Source organism: Gasterosteus aculeatus, chromosome 14, assembly GCF_964276395.1.
Source record: "Gasterosteus aculeatus chromosome 14, fGasAcu3.hap1.1, whole genome shotgun sequence".
NCBI classification, from domain to species: domain Eukaryota; kingdom Metazoa; phylum Chordata; class Actinopteri; order Perciformes; family Gasterosteidae; genus Gasterosteus; species Gasterosteus aculeatus.
This window is the reverse complement of record NC_135702.1, coordinates 5,126,103-5,149,585: the sequence shown is the minus strand read 5'-3', so window position 1 is coordinate 5,149,585 and position 23,483 is coordinate 5,126,103. Positions and strand designations below refer to the sequence as shown.

General features: G+C 43.4%; 1 protein-coding gene across 1 annotated transcript in view; it reads right to left on the bottom strand.

Moving 5' to 3' along the window:
• The window catches only part of hcn1 (hyperpolarization activated cyclic nucleotide-gated potassium channel 1), a 56,388-nt gene extending 38,437 nt beyond the window's left edge, over positions 1-17,951 (bottom strand). Inside the window, exons 1-2 of the mRNA XM_040197739.2 lie at positions 17,249-17,951; positions 12,169-12,592 (exon numbers count right to left, since the gene is read on the bottom strand). Of these exons, the coding sequence (XP_040053673.2) occupies positions 12,169-12,592; positions 17,249-17,604 (780 nt within the window). The 5' untranslated portion in view covers positions 17,605-17,951. The remainder of the gene's footprint in view (positions 1-12,168; positions 12,593-17,248) is intronic.
• Positions 17,952-23,483: the final 5,532 nt, after the last annotated feature.

Here is a 23,483-nt window from a genome sequence, read left to right as displayed (position 1 = left end):
TAGGCCTGTAACTCCAAACACGCTGATGGATTGAACGAGCCGTCGCTGCGATGAGAACATTTCTGAGTAAACAAATTAATATGTTGGGACATAGTGTTCAAAAACTTGCCAGTAGGCTCAACAACAACTGTTTTCAAACATGACCCATTTTCTTTCCAACGGTCTGGTTATGCAAGTCTGTTGCAGCGGGACAGTTTGACAGAGGACGCTGATTTGATTCCTGGAATGAGGTAACAGAGAGGCACCAGAGGTGTCCCGAAACAGAAGCAGATCAATCCTGTGGGGTATTCAGAGAGGCGCGCGGCGAGTTGTGTGTTTGGGTTCAGTTAACCCGACCTTCCTGTTTGTCACCCGGAGCCGCCCGAGGAGCCGTCATTGGATCTAAGTCACCCGGGGAGGGGAACGGATGAACCACACGGTCCGTCAACAGGAAGAATGCCACACAGTCACATCGCCAACCCGCTCGTTTTTTTGGGGGGGGGGGGGCGTCTGGTTCTTCTTAAGCAGATAATTGCTAATCTTTGTTCACCGGCTGCGTGCGTCTCACATTTTGTGCGGCGCAGGCAGAGCGCAGTGGGCTTTTAGGGCTTTTAGGCTGAGAACAGCTGCTTACCACAGCAGCAAAGAGCAAGGAGAGAGAGAACCACAGCGGTACTTATCAGAGAAGTAAACAATGGGCTGAGAACGCACTATAAAGCTCCATCAAGATGAGGAGAGGTCCATTATGCTAAGCTAAGCTAAGTGACTCCCACTATGAGAGATATATTAAACTTCTCACGCAACTCTCCGCAAAAGATTTCAAGCCCTACTGAGACAAACTGTCTGACATTTCTGACAACTTTACATTTAAATTTGAACCAGGCGTAATTTCCATACACAAACAGTTGACTGCAGGAGTCTTTGCACCGTCATGGAGGAGTGAAAGGAAAGAAGCGAGAGTTGTCGCCGGAGAAGAATGCAGTCAGGGAAGATTATCGCCCGTGTGACAGCGGGAGGGATTTGACTGGATTGCCCAGGGTGACCTGCTGTGATCATGCAACCGTCGGCAAGATGGACCTTCCTGCCACGTTTTACCGCAAGGTCACATCCGAAACACAGAGATGGACTCATATTGCGATTTTATAGTGAATCATCAAAACTAATTGCCATTGATTTATTCATATTGTAATGTAAGGGGTCTTTTCGGTTTTCTGTGGCCTCTAATGGAAGCCAGTTTTCCTCAAAGCATAATGTGGAAACTAAATTACTGTCGAACCATCACCAACACAATAGGTGTTCAATAACTGCAGAAATGCAGAGCTGTAATCACACAGCCATGTTGTAGGATATCATAAGCAGTCATGTAACTAGTATTATCTAGTCCGGCATACCTCCGACTCTGTTGGGCGTAGCATCACCAGTAGCCACACTTGATATGCTACATCTAATCTAGACATCCACAACACCACCTCTCTATGATGTATAGCTCATTGCTCATACGAGACCATACAAATGGTCCATATCAACAAGCAGACGAGCAGATGAAGGCTGCGGCGGTGGATCCGTCCGCTCTGTTATTAACTCTCGGGAAGTGAGAGTAGACAAGCAGTGGATGCTTCACTGGTTACAAATTAATTATTTTGCATAAGACATCATTAAAGGATACGCCTGCCATGATGCTTCCTGGTAAATAACCGAGGAGATCATTATGTGCCTCGTGGAGAATCACTCAGTCAAGGGTGGAGAGTATGTAGCTCACAGATCATAAGAGCTTTTCTCGGCCAACTAGCAGGGATCACCAGCGGATCGGCCTTCTTCAGGGCGAGCCTGCCGGCACACCTCTCACACACACACACACACACACACACACACACAGCAACCAGCAACAACAGTCCAGCAAACAGAAATAACCCGAGATTAGCTTAATCGCCCCACTTATCAATTGAGCCCCCTCCCAAGACTATATCCGTGGCCTGTCTGCTTACTGTACTGTGCACACCATGCGGAAGGAAACTTGTGTTCACGGGGGATTTCCCGAGTGGATTGAGGGATCGTAAAAGCTGCTTTCTTTCGCTTTTTTATTGTATTTTTTTAATGGGGTTTTCTTGGCAAGGCTAAATCCAGAAAAGTATTTATTTTTGGGCTGAATATTGAAATATTACAGCTTAAAAACTAAATCACACAATAAATCACACAATAAGCAGCAGATGTTAGTTTATTTTGACTGACGTGGGGCCGCTGCCTGAAATGACCACAACTCCGATCCATTTAATTCAATAGGATAAGACCTGCTTCCATTAGAGATATTCACCATTAAAAAGCGGTTACTTTTGTATTGCATAAGATTTGACCCTGTGTCCAACACAAACTATTAACTGTGCTTCTTAGCGTCCCTCTCAGTGTCCCCGTGTGTAGTTACGGTGCAGACGTGTCCAATAGCGGGACGCACCCAGAGACGGGCCGACAGTAAGAGGGGAGAGGACAGAGCCAGAGATGTAACGAGGTACTCCCGGGAGTTTACTACATTTTAAATGTCATACATCAGCTTACGGTGGCAGTATGATGCGAGTGATCTTTTTTATTTAATTACATTGACTTAATAATTTACTTTACTGCCAGGACCGACATTGCACTAACAGCGTGTCTGTTGAGCCTTATATTTGTAATTGGAACGACAACGTCAGAGATTTAATTTTTTATTAACAGGGTTAGCATTTGTCAAGTTTTATCTGATATCAAGTATGTCTCATTAAACATGTAATCAGCCGATAAAAATATGCTTGGCTTCTTTAGGCGTATAAACGACAGAAAATGAAGAATTTATATGAAAGCAGACATGGTTTTTATTCTAAATTCTACATAGATCTTCAACTTGTTTATTGTGTATAAACTTAACTTGTGTATTCAGCTTTAGAAAAATGGTTATTTTCAGAAATAATCAGAAGGTTGTTGTTTCTCAAGTCATTGGAGGAAATAAACTGAGCTTTAATGGATCCTTAAACAAAACTGGCCAACATGCAAACATGAAAGTGATTTATTTATCCATTTTAAGCTTGAAACATATGGATGCTGACGATCAAGCCTATTTTTAACCTACATTTAACTATTCTATTCACAAGGAATCTTTGAGTGAATGTGTGCAGCGTCCTCTAATTGATATATCAAGTGCAACGCTGGCACACCTCCTCAATACTGTTAAGTATTGTTATAACCACCTTGTATTCATTGTGTGTGTGTGTCACCTTAAACACCACCCGTCCGACAATTAACTCTGTCGTCTTAAACATACGGTGGAGCAATTACCGCTGCCTGCCGCGGTTAACAAGATCAACCAGCAACAGACGGAGAGCAGTGACCGGCTCGGCCGGGGAAAAAGGGTTGAATCTAGAGGGGATGAGGAGGACTCTTTCTTCCAGGCGCAGTCTGGGATTTTTACCCCCCCGTGGGCCAAGAGCGAGCGTCCCCTCAGAGAGCTCAGCGAGAGCATCGTTCAAGGCACATTATGTTCATCGTCAGAGAGACGCGTCTTAAAACAGAGACGACAACAACACAGACGGCATGAGATGGGGGGAAAGCATTGTCTCTCGTTTTTGTCCTCGAGACAAAATTGGACTGGAGGAGTGAATTAGGCTGTTTGTGTGTGTGTGTGTGTGTGTGTGTGTGTGTGTGTGTGTGTGTGTGTGTGTGTGTGTGTGCGCGTGTGTGCGACGGGGTAAGAAGATAGCTATGGACGGAGGCTGTTAGTTTAACTTGTCTTTTCAATGTGACTTTGCGATTGGATGAACCACGTCTGAACTCCACTCTTGACACGCCAATGTGATGTTATTCGGTGGTAGAAAAAAAAGAGTCTGTGTAAAACTTCCTTTGGTTCCTTGGAATTTTTTGACTGCTTACTCTTCGTCCTTGCAGTATTTGTAACGCCCAGACATAAATTATAAATTAATATTTATATATATGAGGCATTAATCTCAAGTAAATCGAGTCTACAGCTACATCATGGTACAGAAATGATAATCAAAGGTTAAAAGCACATTTTCTAAATATTTGGTTCATCGTCTCATAGAAATGATGGCATTGACAAAATAACAGATTGTTGCCCAGTGTATTTACCAGTGACGCTGTTGCTGTGGCACTTCGGGTGCCTAATTCCCAGCGGAAGGTCCCCCTACTCACAACATGTCAAATGTGCGACAGGCTGCTCGTCACACAGAGACACGTGACGGAGCTCTTTAGCCCCCCGCAGGCTGCCGGTGCCACAACAGGGACCACAAACGTCTGCTTGGCAACACGTATGCAACACAATGCCATTGTTCCTCCCAAAAAATTTTGGGAGGAATTAAAGAGAGAGTTGTTCAAAAGATGTTCACTGTCACGGCTGAATATTTCCCTCATTTCAAAAATGTGGATTTGACACAACGAGACGCTCAAGAGCGAGACTCACAAAAATGTGACGTGACGTTATCAGATTAATGATAACAATCTGAGCCTTCGACATCGACAGCGAGGACCCCACCGGAGGGAGTACATTATCTGTGCGTTTTGCACGCTCAACTGCAGAACACTTTTTTTAAAATAGTTGTCCTCATTAGTAACTTCGGCCCAAAAAAACATGGGTAAATATGGTCACGGTCGAAAAAACCCAAAGTGTTTTACATGAAAAATGCTAATTTATTGCTGTTTTGAGACTTGCTCATCCAAATTGGACAAAGCATTCACAAACACAAACACCGCCATGGAGCTGGAAGGCTGATGAAAAATTCAAGAGCGGAGAGGAAACAGTGAATTCACTGTTCCGTAGCCAATTGCTTGGTGACGCTGGACAGCAAATTTGCTTCTGCTATGTGTTCGTCTCATTACGGATACGAGCGCAGTGCCTGTTCAACACTGGACTGTTAGAAAAGTTGACGCATAATCTAAAGCTCAATCCTCTTAAACACCAGCTTAATTTATTTGTATTACATTCCTTTTGTCAGTGCTGCCGTACCGTCAGGGGTTCCTGCTGATATGCATGTTCGGCGCAGGTGAAATATGCGAATATAATTAATGAAAAAACAGCAGATCAGTGGTCGCATTGTTCCCTCTGGTTCGGAAGGAGGATTTAAAAGAAATCTTTAGCTCACATGGAAAACGTATTTTGCATCCGTTCCGGATTCAATCAGAACACTGTTTTTACTTATTTGTAAAATATAGAAATACTGAAACAAAAGAAACCAGGGAAAAGCGGCAGGTGACCCAGAGAGACGGCGCTCCAGCAGCAGCTCACATCCCAGCTGCAGGTGGGACTCATGTGATTGATGTCTACAATAAAAGTATCCCAATGCACAACAGAAATGTCTCATAATAATACGATGGGTTTCATCACGATCAATACATCAGGTTTACAGCGTTAGCAACATTCTTAGTGTGTAAACCTGTGTATTCATTGTCTTCAGTCAATCTGCTGACAGAGCTGCTTCCTTCCGCAAATAAATAAATGCCCCATGATGCACAGGTCTGCAGGCACAGAAAGGTTCTTCCTTTAGTGTCCTCAACATACCCCCCCCGAGTGAGACCAGACCTTCTTGTCCTTCGCAAAACAACGTTGGATGTCCCAGGTTCGCTCAGTCGGGGAAATGAAATATATCCAACCAGCTGTGCAGCCCTGGTGCGTCTCGTGCAGCAGCATCACAGAATCTGGGTTAACCAACACCTGCTCGGAAGTTGCATCAGGTTCTGCAGAGTTACTGTAAAGTAGTGATTTTTTTCACTCCAAGGAGTGTTACAACTGCACTCTTTTGTGCTTTAACTTTAAGAGTTCCAATACTCATTTGGGAGAATTATTCTCTTTTTTTGTTGTTTTTCTTTTAGCAGATTGATATTCAAGAGCAATTTCAGGAAGGGATGAGACCGTTTTTGCTACCAAGCTGTTAAATGTCACCTCAAGGCCGGAGGGTTTGAAAAATCCAGATATACACAGACACACACACACACACAGATAGACATGACAGTCCAGCAACAATCACCATCCTCACACAACACATCACACCAGATCACATCACATTACGTCACATCAAATCTCATCACATCCCGGGAAACAGTTGTCAGTCAACAGCACCGCTGCAACACGGAGGAGAGTCCTGCAGCAGCTCTCATGCCCACTACTGTATGTGTGTGTGTGTCCTATGACTAAACGCCGTTTGAGAGAATATGGCTCCTCTTAGTTATCCTCCTATAAATGTTGGACAAAGACGGACAAATAGACCACCGCCGGGTCACATTTGTAAATCCTGTGTCTGCATTCTGATAACAGGCTGTAATTACAGAGAAGATGATTAGAAAATCCATCAGGGTCACATAGTTACATAGTAACAAAGACCAAATGCAACACGCACTGTTTGTTTCTTCTCTTTCTCTCCGTCTGTTATTCTTGAGCTTCCTTTCATCCTGACGCATGATTCAGCACATCAAGATTCAGCACACCTTCTCTGTGTCTGCGAGTGTGTGTGTGTGTGTGTGTGTGTATGTGTTCGTGTGTGTGTGTGTATCCGTATGCACCTGTGTCCCTGCTTGGTACAAGGGCTGAGGCCTGAAGGCACGCAGGACTTTGTTTAGTCTATAAGTCTATAAACCAAAGCTGCATAATCTCCTTTTACATCACACTGCACACAGTGTATCTCCTTAGATGCCTTGTTGTTTTCTTTTAATGTAATGCTAATCTTTTACTTCTGGACCATTCGTGGCAACTTAAAGGCATTGCATTGGTATTTTACACAGAGTAAATATATGCATTTTGCAGTATTGTCCCCTTGGTGTGAAACGTCAGTTTTTCTTTACATCAATGTATCAAACAATCTTAGTTGCACTGTATAGATGAATAAAATATATATTATATATAACAAACACCTCTGGAGTTCTGTTTTTAAATGAATAAGACACTGAAAAGGTGCAGGCAAACATTCACACCTCCGCTGTCAGCGCGTTGACACACTGTCTGAAAATGGAAGTCTTAGAAAAAAAGGTCTGCTGTCGGACTGTCACACAATAGTGTGGGTTATTTCAGTGGAGGCCGGATTTAGCCGGCGTAATGTAGTTTCCTCCTGTACTGCTCCAACACAGTGAACTAGATACCCAGGTCATTTGTCTCATATTTTCCCTCCTATCAGATCAATTTTACTGCCAGAGCTGTAAATCAACCGTGCACCTCGGCTTCGGACGAGGTATCCCTACGGACGCTATAATTAAAAGAGATTACTTGCAGATCCCATTGTAAAAAGACTAAATCAAGCCGGCCCGCTTGAAAGACATATAATGAACTAGTATCTTTTGCCGGCATTCGCAGTGAATCAACAAACCAATCGGATCTTCAGGAGGGATCCAGCCTCTCACGTCGACGTTCCTTTTGCATGACAGACCCTTTGATTATTATGTTTACAAAGTGGAGCTGCGCGTTGCTGGCCGCTCGCTACAGGCAGTTGCAATTAGCCTCACGCATATTCAGTTCATTCTCTCTCATTATAAAAAAGAAAAAAAAAAAACTTTAAATTAAATAAACAAACTGCTCTCATTCAGGGAAGCATCTCATCAAGACCGTGTGCCGCTCAGACTGTATGCGTAGGCCCATGTAGCCCCATGAAAAATGACGCTTCAGGGCATTTTTAAGTGAGAACCCCGTCTCTGGTGATGAGATGTTCAAACACTTTCATCCCCACGAACACGCTTTCGCGAGCAGAAAGACGAAAGGGACATGCAAAGCAATGCAAAGGCATGATGCAAAAACACAGTGGTGGGGGGAATAAAGTGACGCTGCTACTCGAGTATGTTTGTGTTGACTGCAGGGAGGTGGCAAAGATTGTGTTGCTCACCGTGTGCGACAGTGTGCTGCAACGGTATCAAAATACAGCAACTCTGCAACCTAACCAGGCTACATGTATTGTGATACACCTCCATACATGTTTAAAAATAAAGAAGCAAGCCACCCATAAACTGCAGGGGAACGTGTTAACACGCATCGACCGTGTGCTGTTCGCTGTATTATAAGTAGCTATTTCGGTTATAGTTAAGTAACGTCACCGTGTGTAATAAAATGGAGTTAGTTTAAAAAACACACACATCATTCTGCCACAAAGAAGAACAGTTCTAACCTTAAAGCCAATGGATCAAATATCCCTCACAGGAGAACATAATAATACAATCGATACAAAATATATTGCATTATATTACAAAACATAAATGATTCATCTAAAACAGACTAGTGGTGATTATACAAGCTTAGGCTAGTGTTAGCTGTTCAGTTTTCTAAACTAGCATGTGAAATGATTCACCTATGTGGTAATCATTGGCATCATTCCAATTCACAGAGAGAGACAATAATTGGGTCCCAACAGAAGCCGTATAAAGCGATTACTACGACACATCTGTGGAAAAGACTTGATCCAATAGAACAAATGCTGAAGTGGAATTCTAAACAATGATTGTATTGTTGCCAGTTAAAAACAGCCTCTTGTTTAGACTTTATTGGAACATATTGCACCACAGGGACCACGTAGACTGCAGCACGGTTACAGAAATAGAGGCGGTTTTCTATTTCTTAAGTATTATCACAAACATCTCAAATGTTTTGCCGTGGACCCGAGAGTTTGTTGATAATACTTGATTCTGAGTTATGCTCATTCTGCTTTTCACTGAGCACGGGCATGGTAACAGATAGTACTACATTATAAATATTCATATTAAAATATGAAATATTTATAACGAGATGTAACATAAGTCAAGTAATAAAGTCACTGTTGAGTTTCAACCCGTCGAAGAGTAACAGACTAATTCTGCCGGGGGGACCTGAGGAAAGGTTGCAAGCCCTCCCCTGGGGGCTGGTACGCTGCCACAAGCCCAACCTGAGCCCCATTGCTGGAGCAGCGATCTGGCGCGAGGCCTGATGGCCGTGATGAGCCAGATGTGGCAATGGGAGCTGTGGGGATTCTCCACAGCGGTTCAGGAGTGCTGTTGTCTGTTTCTGCATGTTTCTAGCAAAGATGATGAAACTCAATCAACGGCGAACGGGTTGGTAACTTATTCTATTGCTGGAGGAACTCTCCAACATCAGGACGAATGCAAAGGCAACGGTAAAGGTTGGGGAAAAAACAACTATAAGGTCATTGGGATAATTACCTCTATATCTGAGCGGACATGAAAGAATGAGAAAAACACAAGGGAGGCAAGGTTAGATATGAAGACTAGCAGGGGGGGAAATGCCCTTGAAAGATCTAAAATTTGTGTGGAATTAAAGATGAAAGGGCATAAAATGTCACCGATAACTTCGTCTCATTATCTTGAATTATTAAATATGCAGCAATTAAATATAATTCTCCTCACTATAGGTGAATTGCAGGATCCTGTGACGAGGGGACACATCTATCTCAGCGTACTGAGGTTGGATGCATCGTGGTTTCTATTCTTCAGTCTTCTTTCATCTCTGTTTTGGTCTCCACAAACTCCCGGGGGGCAACATTTGTAAACCCGCAGGTGATAAAAAGCAATAAATGCCGCACTATGTCCGTTGCCGGCGCGAGGTAGGCAGTGAACAGTCAGAATATCGGATTATTTCCTCGCTGCAGAAAAAGGGCTGCTGAGCACAATGAGAATCCAAACCGTAAAGTTGTGGCTCTGAAAACAACAGAAAACATTAAATGAAGCTGATGGGAACTGCAGAGTCAAGTGATACTTCTCTGGGCTCGCCGCTACAAGCAACACTATTCACATTGCATTTGACCAATTGGTAAAATGAAATGTAGTCGTTTTAAACAGTAGTTCAACTGACCAAAATGCTTAAAGTCAAAGAGGCAAAACAACATGCCCTTGTGAAAAAGCATTTCCCGGGGCTTCTTTTTTCTCTGTCCGACTCATAGACAAAGTGCTTAAAACACTTTCTGTGTAGCATAGAGGTCCCACATATCTTTGAGATAGCTACATTACAGGCGTAGCTTGTGATCACATGATTACCAGAATGAAAGCAAAATCCCCGAGATGTTTCCAGGAGGTAAACAGTGCACCAGCCTCCGTTCGTGTGTGCTGTTTGACAAAACATATTTGCGTGACCTTCACATGGTATGCTGCGATCTCCCTTAGCGGCGATGCATTGAAATAATTATGTATGAGCAAACAAATGCACAAATGACTGAACAGAACACCAGGAGAGACATGCAGACAAATAGAAATAGTTAAATCACAGTCTGTATACCAGAAAACTGAGATTGTCCTACTGCTTAATCAAACTACTGCGTCACATATCATATCTATCATTCTTTTTCTGACTAATCGGTTCGGCCGGATGGAGTTCTCTACTACTCCTCTCTAATGAGCGACAATCACAGTGCGTTGCTTAAATAAGATGCAGCGGCCCCTTTGTGGGTACTAATTCTGTTACACTTGGACCATAATACCCAGCAGCCACTTCCCAGCACTACAGTCCGTAAGAGGTTCCGGTTTTGGAACGCGCACTTTAAACGAGGGAAAGTATTTACAGGGAAACCTGAGTCATGGAACACTACATTAACATAACCAGTTGGAAGTGAAGAAGAAGGGGCGCAGCGACAGATGACGGAGTGACTGACGTGCAGGATGGAGAATGATTTATTGTCGAGACTTACCCTCTGAATAACTAACTGAGTCCGTCTCAAGCCTGATACAATAATGGTTCGCTGCTTGAAACTCATTAAGGCGGCGGGAGACTGCATTTGTCCCTCCATTAAAGCCCTAATCCTGCACCCTAAACCTAACATGTTACGACAGCCTGGAATATTTCCACCGAGTGCCTTTTCTCTCCTCTCACGTCTCTTGCGGACGCGTCTGAGTCACCGTTTTTTAATATTAATCAGTGGGTCTATTTGCAGCGGTGACACCAAAATAACTGTTTTGGATTTATGTACTGTATTTTTAAGCATTCAAAAGATTAGTCACAACAAGACGTGGAGAAATGCAACGTGCTGAAGGGGAACGATGCACCGTGAGCGAAAGGGTGAGGAGAGACATTCGAGGGGAGAACCGGGGAGGAGGCAGAAAGGCGATTGGAGACAAAAGGGGAATGACTGAGGGATCGTGAGAGAAGCATTATGACACATCCCTATATGCTGCACTGCCTGCCTCCCCGCACGCTCACCGCAGATTTTCATTAACCTTGCGGCACCGTCTATACGTCTTTCTAACCGTCTATATGTCTTTCATACCCTCTCCTCCTCCCACTGCCTGCAGCTCTGCAAACTAAGTATCATATACAGCGCTGGAGCTCAGGACATTTATAATCAACTTCCCACTTTGTCTGCATGCCAAGATTACAGCCAGCAACTGTGATCCATATGGTGCTCACTTTCAGAAAATGCTTTTTTAATCCACACTTTGAGCTTGATTAATGCTTTGCTGGAGCATGAATATTGATTTTGTTGTGCGACATTATGCAGCAAGGGGTAATATAGCAGAATTTAGAGCATACGCTATACCATAAAACCCGTAAAAGTCGCCTGCCTTGTTGGCAAACGACCACAAGGATGATCTTTCCCTGCTCCATGAATGCTCAGTGATCCATAGCATGGGGGCTGGGAATCGGACACGCTGCACGGTTTGTTTTATGTTCGCTACGGCCCAGATACTGCTAGTGGGTTTGTGAAAGCCGCTGTTGGCCAAATGCATCCAGTAAATAATCGATTTCCTCACTGCCGTTGTTACTGATATGTGCCATTCAACTGTACTGGGTGTACGCACTGTCAATGCAACCTCAGGTTGAGCCCTGACAACGACACCCCAGTGTTACAAACCGCATGCATAACGCCAGCGATAACAACAGGGACAATGGGGGGGGGGCGCTGGGGGGCAAGGACGTTGAGGACGAAGCGTCTGGCTCTAAAATGGTGGTGTTGTGGTCAGTCTCGCATCAGATCTAAACTGCATCTCAAATCAAACGTAACGTTGGTGGTTTTGGTCACAATGTCGATCGGACCTATCCGTCCGGTGGACCGCGGTCTAAAACATTAAAATGAACTTCATTGATCCTCCAACGTACTTTACATTTTGACCGGTGGTGGTTGACAGCACCTATAAGTGTACAACGTGCACAATTAAATATGTGCGTCAACATTTCAAGGTTGATACGCGGTTGCCGGGTGAAGAAGATATAAACGACCATAATTACTGATGCACACAGACAGACGTTCACGTACGCACCTCCTCCCACTGATGAATGTATCTGATGAGTCGGGACAGTCTCAACAGACGCAGAAGACTGAGGATCTTGGTGAAACGGACGATTCGCAGGGCACGCGCTGTTTTGTATACCTCCGAGTCAAAGCCTTTCTCCACTATTAAAAAGATATAATCCACTGGAATGGAGGAGAGGAAGTCCACCACGAACCAGCTCTTCAGGTAATTCATCTTGATGACCTTGGGGTCGAGGATAATCTCTGAGCTCTCCTCGTTGACAATCCCCGTTCTGAAGTTCATGACGAGGTCGACCAGAAAGATGGTGTCCGAGGCCACGTTGAAGACCAGCCAGGTGGTGGTGGTCTGCTCTGAGAAGAAGGTTATTCCCACAGGAATGATGATTAGATTCCCCATCATCATGATGAGCATTATCAAGTCCCAGTAGAACCTGCGAAGCGACACACATTCATCAGAAATGCAAGATGTAGACATGCAGACAGTTAATGCAGGTAATCTGTCTTTACTTTATTCACTTATAGAGCTGTCCAATTTATCCATTACAATCCTCTAAATAATATATAATAATAATATTATAATACCTTATAAGAATATACAGATACACTTTAGAAATTCACCGTCTGGGAATAACGATTACCTGTTAAACATTTTACATTTTTAACATTCAAATGAACTCTCGTGAAAACAATGAACAATGGTGAAAGCAATCAATGGGTAATACTTTGGGTGTGAGAGCTGCGGATGTGCAGATGTCCTCGCGCGGTTGCTACCTACATCTCTTGTATAATATTTTGACACGGCGAAGAGTTAACTATGATTCAAGGACATGGAGAACTGTGCTGCAGACACTTGCGACGCGCATTAGAAGAAGACCCTCTCATCCTTCCTGGCCGTCTCAATGTCCCTGCCCTCTGTCTTGTGACAAACCGAGCTAGAAGTGATTCATCAGCACGCCTGCGCTGTTCGCCCCGGCGTCCCGGGCCTCGATAAAGGGCCGAGCAACCGTGAATGAAAATAGATGCTTTCAGGAATCCTATCTCTCGTGCTAAAAACTCTCCACTGACGCCATCGCCGCCTGCCTCCGCTCCGCCTTGCCGCCTATCCGGTGCTGCCGTTGAAGATGGAAATGGGCTGGCTTGATGGCTGGCAGGCTGCCCGTTTGGCTGGAAACCCAGTAATGGATCTGTTTGAATGGATTAAGACGTGGCCTTGGTCTTATAAATATCCCCAGATCGTGTGTCTGAGAGTTGTCTTTACCTCTAGTAAACAGGGGTCATCGGGGTGCTTCATTATATTCACCGTAGGGTATTTTTGCACCTGCGGGCGTCAAATCGTGCTCATTGCAACAATTACAAAGGGCGTGCGATTTGTGTCTTAAAATAAGTTCATGATATTTCCAATACTCTCACACAGAGAGTATGTTCAACTTTTCAGTCCGTTGGTTCAGCAGAAAGGATGATGTGAATACAACACAATAGGTATTAGTGAATACTGTATGTGCCTGTTTGGAATGACTACATTTTAATTCATATTTAAATGTGATAAGAGGCTGCAGCGATGACTTCAGCTATGATTCCTCTTCTCAGATGCTTAATATTGAAAAAATTAAAATCTGAGGGAAACAAGGACAAAAAAAATACAAGATGAATCCATAAAACACGATTTAAATATCTCAATTAGTCTGTGTTTAAAAAAGAAATCAGAGAAAAATAAAATACTTCAAATTAAGTCATTAAGGGTTTGACTGTTCGATCAAAACTAGGCTTCCTCAATAAAAAGACTGCTAACCATCAAATATTGCTATTTTTCAAATAATGGAGATGTGGGATTTGTTTTCCACTCATATTAATATAATCAAAAACCCACTCCATGCCCACATCCTTTCTGTTTCACTCCTGACTTGTGTAGGTGGCATTTATGCTGTAAATGACCTTTAAAACACCCCCTTGTCTAATGAATAAAACATACGGTTTCTAATTCTTACAAAAATATTAAAATAAGAAAAGGGAAAACAGAGAGTTATCCACTAAGCTAAAGACTCTCTGAAAAAAACGAGCATTCCAGAACTTCAAATACGAAAGTGCTCACTTGCCCCCTTTCATTTTTAAAGAACCGTGCAAAGTGTGCCGGGGCAGTCCAGAATGCGTCCAGCACTCACTACATCACTGAATGAAGCTCTTGCTTCGATGTTCCAGCTCTGAGAAGGCACGCAGCACCCAGTTACACCAGTAGCTGTGGGCATGTGCATCCAGCTGTAAATACACCTCCTTCTCTAGCAATGCACTCGTAAACTCCTGGTTTAGAAGCTTTGCAAGCGTCCCTACTTTAAATCCACATTCACCTGAGGCTCTGGTAGTCCGCCCTTTGCATTAAAATCCAGATAAACCCAACCATTTATCGACAAAAGCCTCTCCTCAACATGACCTGAGGTATATGAGGTCGTGCATGAGGCCTCTCTGAAAATCTATGAATAATGAATATTACTAACGTGCCATTAATCTTTAATCAGCGACTGTGTACAGAATATCTTGGATATTGAGTTTCGAACACTCCCACACAGCAATTTACGTTGGCGTAATTGGCGGTGCCGTTCCTGGACTCTACTTACGTAAGAGTTTCATTGACAGACCAAACAGGGTTTGCTATTTGGTCTTACAAAGCTCTGCAGTAGCTTTGCAGTATGGACACATGCACTATAAACAAACCTAAACAAGGGGGCATCTTCAAATGGGATCACACAAATTGGACCATAGGCCTAGTGTCCCTCCTCCCCCATTACCCTCCCCCTGTAGACCACAGCTGTCTTCAAAATTTGTCTTTCATTTTGTACCCAACTTTGCGCCTCGTCCCGATTTGTGATCGTAACTTGCACAGTGAGTGTGGCTATCAGGACCACAGAATCTGACATACAAACACCTTGTAATGTACTGCAAAGCCCTCTGGTAGTTTCTGCGACAAGAACCACATTTTGCTATGGTGACACGCGTACACAGACTCTCAATGCGAAAACAAAACCAGTCACATGCTGTGGCAGCTAGTCATAATTAACTTTAACCTGAGCCGCAGAGTAGAGAACTAGATCGCCATTTAATAAGCTACAGTAAAAGGGGACCTACCCAACTAAGTGTACCCTTGCAACCCCGTCGTTTATGCACCGGCTTGATGGGTAGCTTGAAGCGCTGGGCATATATAACTTCACAGAACAATCAACGAGGCCATCTTACGGGCATAGAGGGCTTGTATTGTTCGTAAGTGGCTTAAGGACAAGGACTTCCTGTGAAATAAATGCCCTTTGGAAAATGTCATGAGGAAGGATCTTTAGGGAACTTTTAGTTTGGGAAATAAACAAGGGGCCAGTCTCCTTGAGCAGAGGTTAAATAGCAAACATCCTTGTGGATTCGCCCAAAATGTCTCACATCTGTACGCGTTCAATGAATAATCTCCCATTATGGGGTTTTTAATCTCAAACTAAATCAGAAATACAGTCCAGGAAAGCTAAGCAATTGTGAAAAGGGTTAATCAAATCACTGTATCGTTCATGTCTAACCTTGAGGCCATCTTCTTCAGGGGGGATCGATCTCCTTACATAATTATTTACAGAGATCGCTAAACTCATTGTTGTGTTTTGCTACTCCTTACCCACCGCCATCGTGCATCTGTGTGAGCGCATGGGCATGTGTGCATATAACCAAGTCTTTGTGTGGGCGGGTTAAGATCATTCTTGTGATTTGAGTGGAGGGCTTGCTTGGGGCACTATGGTCTAGTATAGTATATAAGAAAAAAAGAAGGAAAAGCTGTGGAATTGCAGCTTTCATTTCTTTAGGATACTATTTAACTTGCACACTGCAGCAGCTGTGTGTGTGTGAGTGAGCAGCAGCATGGAAGCTGCAGAGCGGAGCGTAGGCGCTGCCTCCTCGGGCCCGATCCGGGTTCAGGACCGCGGACAGCTCCGCGTCAAAGCGGCGGGATCAACGCGGCCTGGCGCGTCACGCGTACGGCTTCAATGGAAAACGAGTGTCCCTTGGCACCGACAAGCTGTGCCAAGGGACACTGGTGCAGAGACGCGGGCCAGACGACGTGCTTATTGGATGAGTGGTGACCTGTAAACGCCACAGTGGCGAACCAGTCCTGCACCTGATCTCATTTGTTTACCATATACGAACGCGCCGTGTCACGGATAGATTACGCAAATGTAGGCCGATTAGAAGCGGTGTGTCTAAACCCGTTTGCACTATTCATCCCAGCTAGTGATCATATGGGGGACGCATCTACCACTACCACTCTTTAGGACAACAGGATATGTGCTCAGGTGAAGAAATGACCTGCCAATGAAGGAATACGAATCGTGTCACTGTGACATTTAGTGACAAACCAAGAAGGAACAAATTCCTTCACAAACATGCCACTCAGATCATCAGCGCTGTCTGAAGTGTTTGCAAGACGGATTGATTCAAAACACGGCCATTTTTCCCCCCTAAACCGGTTTGGCATTCTTTTCAGCACGCGGGCCGCCGTCGTCTCGTACCGCCGCCGACAATGTTTACAACCCGGCTGGTGCAATGGCATTGTCACGTTGTGTCCAGGTACTGCTGCCTCCCCCCGCCCACTCGTAGCACACGGGAACATGTCGCAATGATGAGGACCCGACACTTCGCGGTAATTGTGAAACAACCAGACAAGGTGCGCTCGCGCGCGTGTGTGCGTGCGTGCGTTTTTTTAAACTGACATTCACCACGTTTTCCAAGGACATCTCCCCGATACACCTTTGCAGCCTAAACGCATCCCTCTCTACCATAATAAAAATGCCGCAATGAAACACACACGCACACACACACACGCGCGCGCGCACACACACACTGAACCGGGCACGTTTAGTCAAAGACTCCTTATAAACGCGGAGGTAGATTAGCGTGTAAGCGCGTCGGGGCGGTCTGTGCGCGCGCCGATGACAGAGCGTTATGTGTGAAGGTGTATAGCTTGCAGACCCCCTCGGGTGACGGGAGGGGTGGGTAAAAAAAGGGGGGGGGGGGTGGTGGTGGGGTGGGGAGGCAGGCAGGGATGAGCAGGTGTCTTTTCCAGCCCTTACCTAAAATCGCTGTACGGATGAATGATCCAGTATCCGGCCGTTTGAACCCGCTCCTGCTCTTTCTCCACGGCTTTCTGACTGCCGAACATGCGCAAGGAGAACTTATTGACACCGGGCTGCATCATGGCCCCAAATTGTCTCTGCATGAAACCGTGTCGATTGGCCGCCTCGTCCAGATCGTCAAAACCGACCATGGCCTCTTCCCGCTCCCCCTTGAAGCCCACCGAGTTGCTGTGCTCCTTCGTGTTCTGGCTCCCCGCGTTGTTCTTCTGTATCGAGTCTTGCCTCTGAAAAACATTATTCCCATCCGCTTTGTCCTCCTTGTTGCTGGAGAAGGAATTCGATTTGTCTTCCATGGTGTCTTTAGTTGTCCCGTTTTTATTTTGATTTTTTTTGTCTTCTTTCGTGGCAAATGAAGCGTTCCGTGTCCGGCTCGGGAGGGCTGCGCGCAAAGGACTCGGGAGGAGCCGCCGTGCGCTCTCCTGGGGTATTTTTTATTTTTTTGGTTTCTTTTTTCTTCTTCTTCTCCTGCTTCTGTTATTAATGCCCTTCAAACTGTTCAGCTCCTCTGCCTTCGGTGGGAGTGCTGCAAACTGAGACAGAGTCCCCGACGAGCCCTGTGGATCAGGTTTCTTGGGTTACCGCCATCTACCGACGGCCCCGGCTTTGTGCCGTCCAAAGCTCTGTGCTCCTGTCTCACTTCGCACGGCACTGCGGTTTAACTGGCACATGCCCCTGCACCTTATTTACATAATGTGGCTGAGGATACCGCGTCCCTGCCCCGTCACCGTGGATCCGGCCGTGCACAAGTGGAGCAGAGCGTGAATGGAGTTAATAAAAACATGATATGGATTTATATATATATATATATATATATATATATATATATATATATATATATATATATATATATATATATATATATATATATATATATATATATATAAATCCATATATCCATATATATATATATATATATATATATATATATATATATATATATAAATCCATATCATGTTTATATATATATATATATATATATATATATATATATATATATATATATATATATTAATATATTAATAATAATAATAATAATAATATAATAATAATGTGAGCCTCGTGGCTCGGCTGGCTGCAGGTTTGCTTCCCACCGAGGAGAGATAATAGAAGACAACACGGCGAAACAGATTGGGATCATAGTTTGAGCCTCTTCGTGAAAACTAGTTGAACATCTTGAGGAAGTCACACCTTTCAAGGTGTTGTGGAATTAGATCCAACATTTGGAGGGAGAATGCACCGGATATGTTGTACTGTCCGTATAGTTGCAATATTTAAGCACTTGTTTGGATAGAAGCAACCTACGCTTTATTCATGCATGACAAGGCGATGAGACCCTTCAAATAAAACACTTGCATGGTGCTTTTCAATTAAACCAGTCTGCATACTGTGAAGAGTTAGCTCTCCTAAAGAATGCAACATCTTTGTTAAATCAATTCATCAGCTCACAAAACATTATTATATGATTCATTCCCAGCTGTCGGGGCGCCAGAATTAATTAATTGAGTTGATTAAAGTAAAAATGAAGTAAAGGTCTTATATAAGAGCAACCTCCTTCAACCTCCAAAGTTTTTACTATACTATATTTATATAACAAATATACATTTAAATAACATTACACATTAATACTACCTGTTTATATATCTGTAGTCTTAACATTCCAGTCAGATTTTAAATAATTGTAAAGCAGCCAATTTAGAACCTGATTTCATGACCATGTGAAAAGAAACCATTAAGTGCCAAAAACCAGCGTTCAGTGAGGCGTCATTATCATAACAATACCACATGTTCAGTCTTTTCATGGCAACGAGAGAGGACATTGGCTCAGATAATGTACATGTTTGGTAGTGGATTATTATGTAATAATCTAAATGGTATCGTAACTGAAAAGGACATCCCTTAACTTGTGTGTGTGTGTGTGTGTGTGTGTGTGTGTGTGTGTGTGTGTGTGTGTGTGTGTGTGTGTGTGTGTGTTTGGATCGGATTAGTTGGCATGCAAACAATTTCCCCTACACAAACTGATGGGGCAGCGAGGGGTATTGACATATTGCATAAGATTAATGGGAACATGGATCCGACAGTTTTTTTATAAGGGAATCCTTTATTTTAGGTTGGTCAGATCTCTTTACTAAAGCTGTGATGTTTTTTTTGTAAAACACGTAAGATACAGGGATTTTAATCTTACATTTACTGCATCAAATAGTGGAAATTGCAGAAAATAAAATACATATTAAGATTCTAAACCTCATACAGCTTGGCATTTTACGATCCACAGTTAAATACACTTCATATTTTCTCACGTTGAAAGGATCCCAGTTAGATTTAATATTGCTTTTATTTTATAGTTCAGCATATCAAGAAAATGCAGAGCCTAATATTCTGCTTCCCGCATGATAAAATGTGTTCCTGATTCCTTGTGATGGTCTCATTGGCCTTGCTGAAATTGCATTGTGTCTTTAAGATCGCATCCAGTCATCTCTGCTTACAGTCAATACCTCATCTGGACATGAAACATTACATACCCGCGCTTTGCCAGCCAATGCTCACGCCACAAATAGCCTCGGCCGGGATGGCAGCATTGTGTTTCAGTGCCCCGCATGGCCCCTTTTTTCAGCGAGTCATTCAATGTATACTGCGTTTTTGTTTTCCTTCAGAGAAGCTTTGTTTGTTTCTAAAATGTGTTGATGGAAAACACGTTGTTTACTTTCTATACCATAATAAGTATACTGGAATAGATCATGTGTGGTGTCCAAGGCTCCAAAGAAGTCTTATTCCATCTCGGAGGTAAAAGTTGCAAATCACCTTTGGTGTCACTGAAACATCTGAGAGACCGAGCTCAATAACTGACACAAATTAAAAGTAAAAACCTCCCGCCTCCTGGGCCAGACGGGACTACTAATTCACTTGTCCTCTTTGGACTCTTGTCCCATGACTGACTGCTTTAATTAAACCATGATTGGGGCTGGGAAGATGCATGTTGTAATAGGATTGCAAGCTTTGGTCCGTCTCCAGACTATCAGGGTATCATGGACCCGGGGGATGAGGCTGAGGCTATTGGATCGGGACCAGCTGAGAACAAGGTCGACTCAATCAGCAAAAACGACTGGTATACAAAAAAAATGAGACCAGAACGGGGCTTTGTCGACAAGACGTATGATGTAAAAAAAAAAACTCATCAAAACAAGCAGCCTAATTAATTAAATGTAAAAACACAATGTCCCATGGAAGCTCTTCCTCGGAGAGCAACTGTAACCATTACAGACAAGAAGCCACTGCAGCTGAAAACCAATATGTCAATTAGTGCAACAATTACCATGTGAACAAGCTTTTCCATACGTCATTGAAAGCCTGCAGAACAATGCGTGTGTCTTAACTTGCTGTTCGTTGCAACAGGACAGTGGTGAAGAGCCTGAGCGCATCGATCCAGTTAGTAGAGGGGGGTGGGGGGTAATGTGACGGTTGGCATTACCATATCTTAATTAGATCCACACAGCTGCGTTCTTGGTTAACCTTTACAGATTATGTAGCCACAAGGCAACAGCTGCACTTAACCTTTAAGCGCACATCGTGAATTAATAGTAAACTACTGCTGATTAACACTTGTATGAGCTGCCGTTCCTCAAAGAAAATGAGGTTGAAGTTGCGTGCAGGCCCAGCTAGTAATAGGGTTGACGTATATATATAATATTTCTTTCAAGACCCAGTTAATAAAAATACAAATTGATCAGCGGATGAATTGTTTACCTTAAAGGGTCCTCCATATGCAACATGCCCCTAATTCCCCCTTCATTGAAATTCTGAGCAGGTTCATGTAACGTTTTCACAAAAAAACACTTAATTATATACTGAAAAAAAGTCTGAATGAATATAAATAAAACAATATCACAGCTCCTCACAATATAAAAAAATTTAAAATATACATTATATACATTACATATATATATTTTTTCTATATATATGTGTATATATTATATATATATATACTGTATATACATATATATTTATTCATGACGATGAAGCAGCTCAAGCAAAAACATGTTTGAGATTTATTTTTTAATTGAACTAATTTGACAATGTAATTTTGTTTCTGTTCATGCATTTTCATTTTCTGGTGGTGAAGGTTAAGGTCTTTTCGTTCAGACTCCTTTGCCCTTTTTTCCCACATGGATTTCTTGACAGAAAATGTGTAAAATACTGTGCGGTATCATCATGTAGTTTGGGGTTGAGACCCAATAGGAGTTGGTTCCTAATGCAGTAGTGCTGCTTACCCAACCTGCATTAAACCCAGCTCCGTATTAACTTAGAGGACTAATAAGTGTTATTACAAATAAATCGTTTTAGAGCTCAGTGACAATGACCTGGAATCAAGAATCCATCTCTGTGCGGATATGTGACAGAGTAAGAAACACGTTTGCGTCTTCCAGCGTCTTCCATTAACATACATTGAAGACGAGGCACTGACATCTATTACATTTCAAATAAAAGTATGCGGTAACATGAATAATGAATTTTACTCTTCGTGCATGTCTAGTTTTCTCAACTCTTACCCTATTTGTGCCACCGAGTGCTTGAAACCTTTAAGGACCTATTTTATACATAATATAACATTTTGACAGTGCTTTTCAAACCTATTAAAAAAAAAAAAAAGTTCAGAGCAACATATGTTGTGGGTCAGTTGTCGTGATCCAGTCAGGCTCGTTCGCCCTGAGGACCCATCAGCCTAGATAGTGGATCAGGTGTTCAGGCCCCCTTGACAGCCTTTCGCTGCCTAATGCCAGATTTGTGACTTACACTGGGTCCACTATACGCGTAGTAATCCCAAAGGACTGGCAAGTGTTTTTAGTAATGGATTTACTGACGTCCGTGGATCCCGTGATGACGTCATTCATGGACCACCAATGCAGCCTTGTTGAAAGTAATGTTTACCAGTATTATGTTTGTGTACGTGTGTGTGTGTGTGTGTGTGTGTGTGTGTGTGTGTGTGTGTGTGTGTGTGTGTGTGTGTGTGTGTGTGTGTGTGTGTGTGTGTGTAGGCGTTTAAACCAAACCACAGTGCTTAAACATCAAGACTGAAACATCCTCATAGAATCATAAAGAACCTCCTCACCTGATTTCCAAAACAAAAATGCTTTATTAAAGTAGAATAACCGGACCAGGATCGGACACAGCAAGAAACAATCACAGAGGACGGAGAAAACACACCAGGGCAGGAAGCGAAGTTAACACAGAGACAAGAGAGGCAGGAAGATACAAAATAAAACAGGAAACAAACCCACAACAAAAAAATCCACATGAACTTTTTGATGAATTCCACAACAATTTTGAAATATTCGTAAACAATTTTGTAGAGCAATTACATAGACATAAAAAAAGGGGGAAATCTATTATGTTCTCACTATTTTAAGACGGAACTTTGTGTATTATATGACAGATCGTGTCTTTATCTTTCTCTCAGTCTGCATTATTACTTTTAATATATCTGCTGCGTTATTGTGGCTGTTGTTTCTCTCTCTCTCTCTGAGGAGTAATGATCACCAGTTAACTACATTTCAATAGTGTGACTTCAGGTTACACAAAATCATGCGAGGTTCGGCTTTTCAACACCATCGTGTCTGAATCGTTGTGAAACGCCCGGAGTAATAAAAAAAAAAGCAAACGAGGGCTGCGTCACTTCTGGCCGAGTACCAGAGGAATCTAAATGTTAATTACGGCTCCGAAAGGTTAAATCGCCTAAACGTTGAAAGCCAGAGATTTCAGGGGCTGTTTGGGAAAATCCCACGGTAATCCACAGTGATCTGAAGTACTCTAGCTCCCAGACAGACAGACAGACAAGTGTCCGTCTGTCTGCTCATGGGGGCCGAGAGAAGGGAATTACTTTGGATGAATACGCAACGTTTTGGAGGGCAAAGAGGAGCGTAGAGACGTAACCGGTGACGTCGCCTCCTCCTTCAGTCCGAGCCTCCCTGACGACTCCTCCTCTCAACCCCATAATTCTCTAGGCCCGTCCCCTAGTCCCACTGGCTACATCCCGCGGTTACCTCTTACGTCGTCATCCAGGCTTCCTAAACCCCCCCCCCGACCTTTCACTCGGCTCTCTGCATTTCTCCCTTTCTTTCTCACTGCCCTGCACCACCACATGTGGTGCCCTCGCCGATGGGGGGGGGGGGGGGGACCC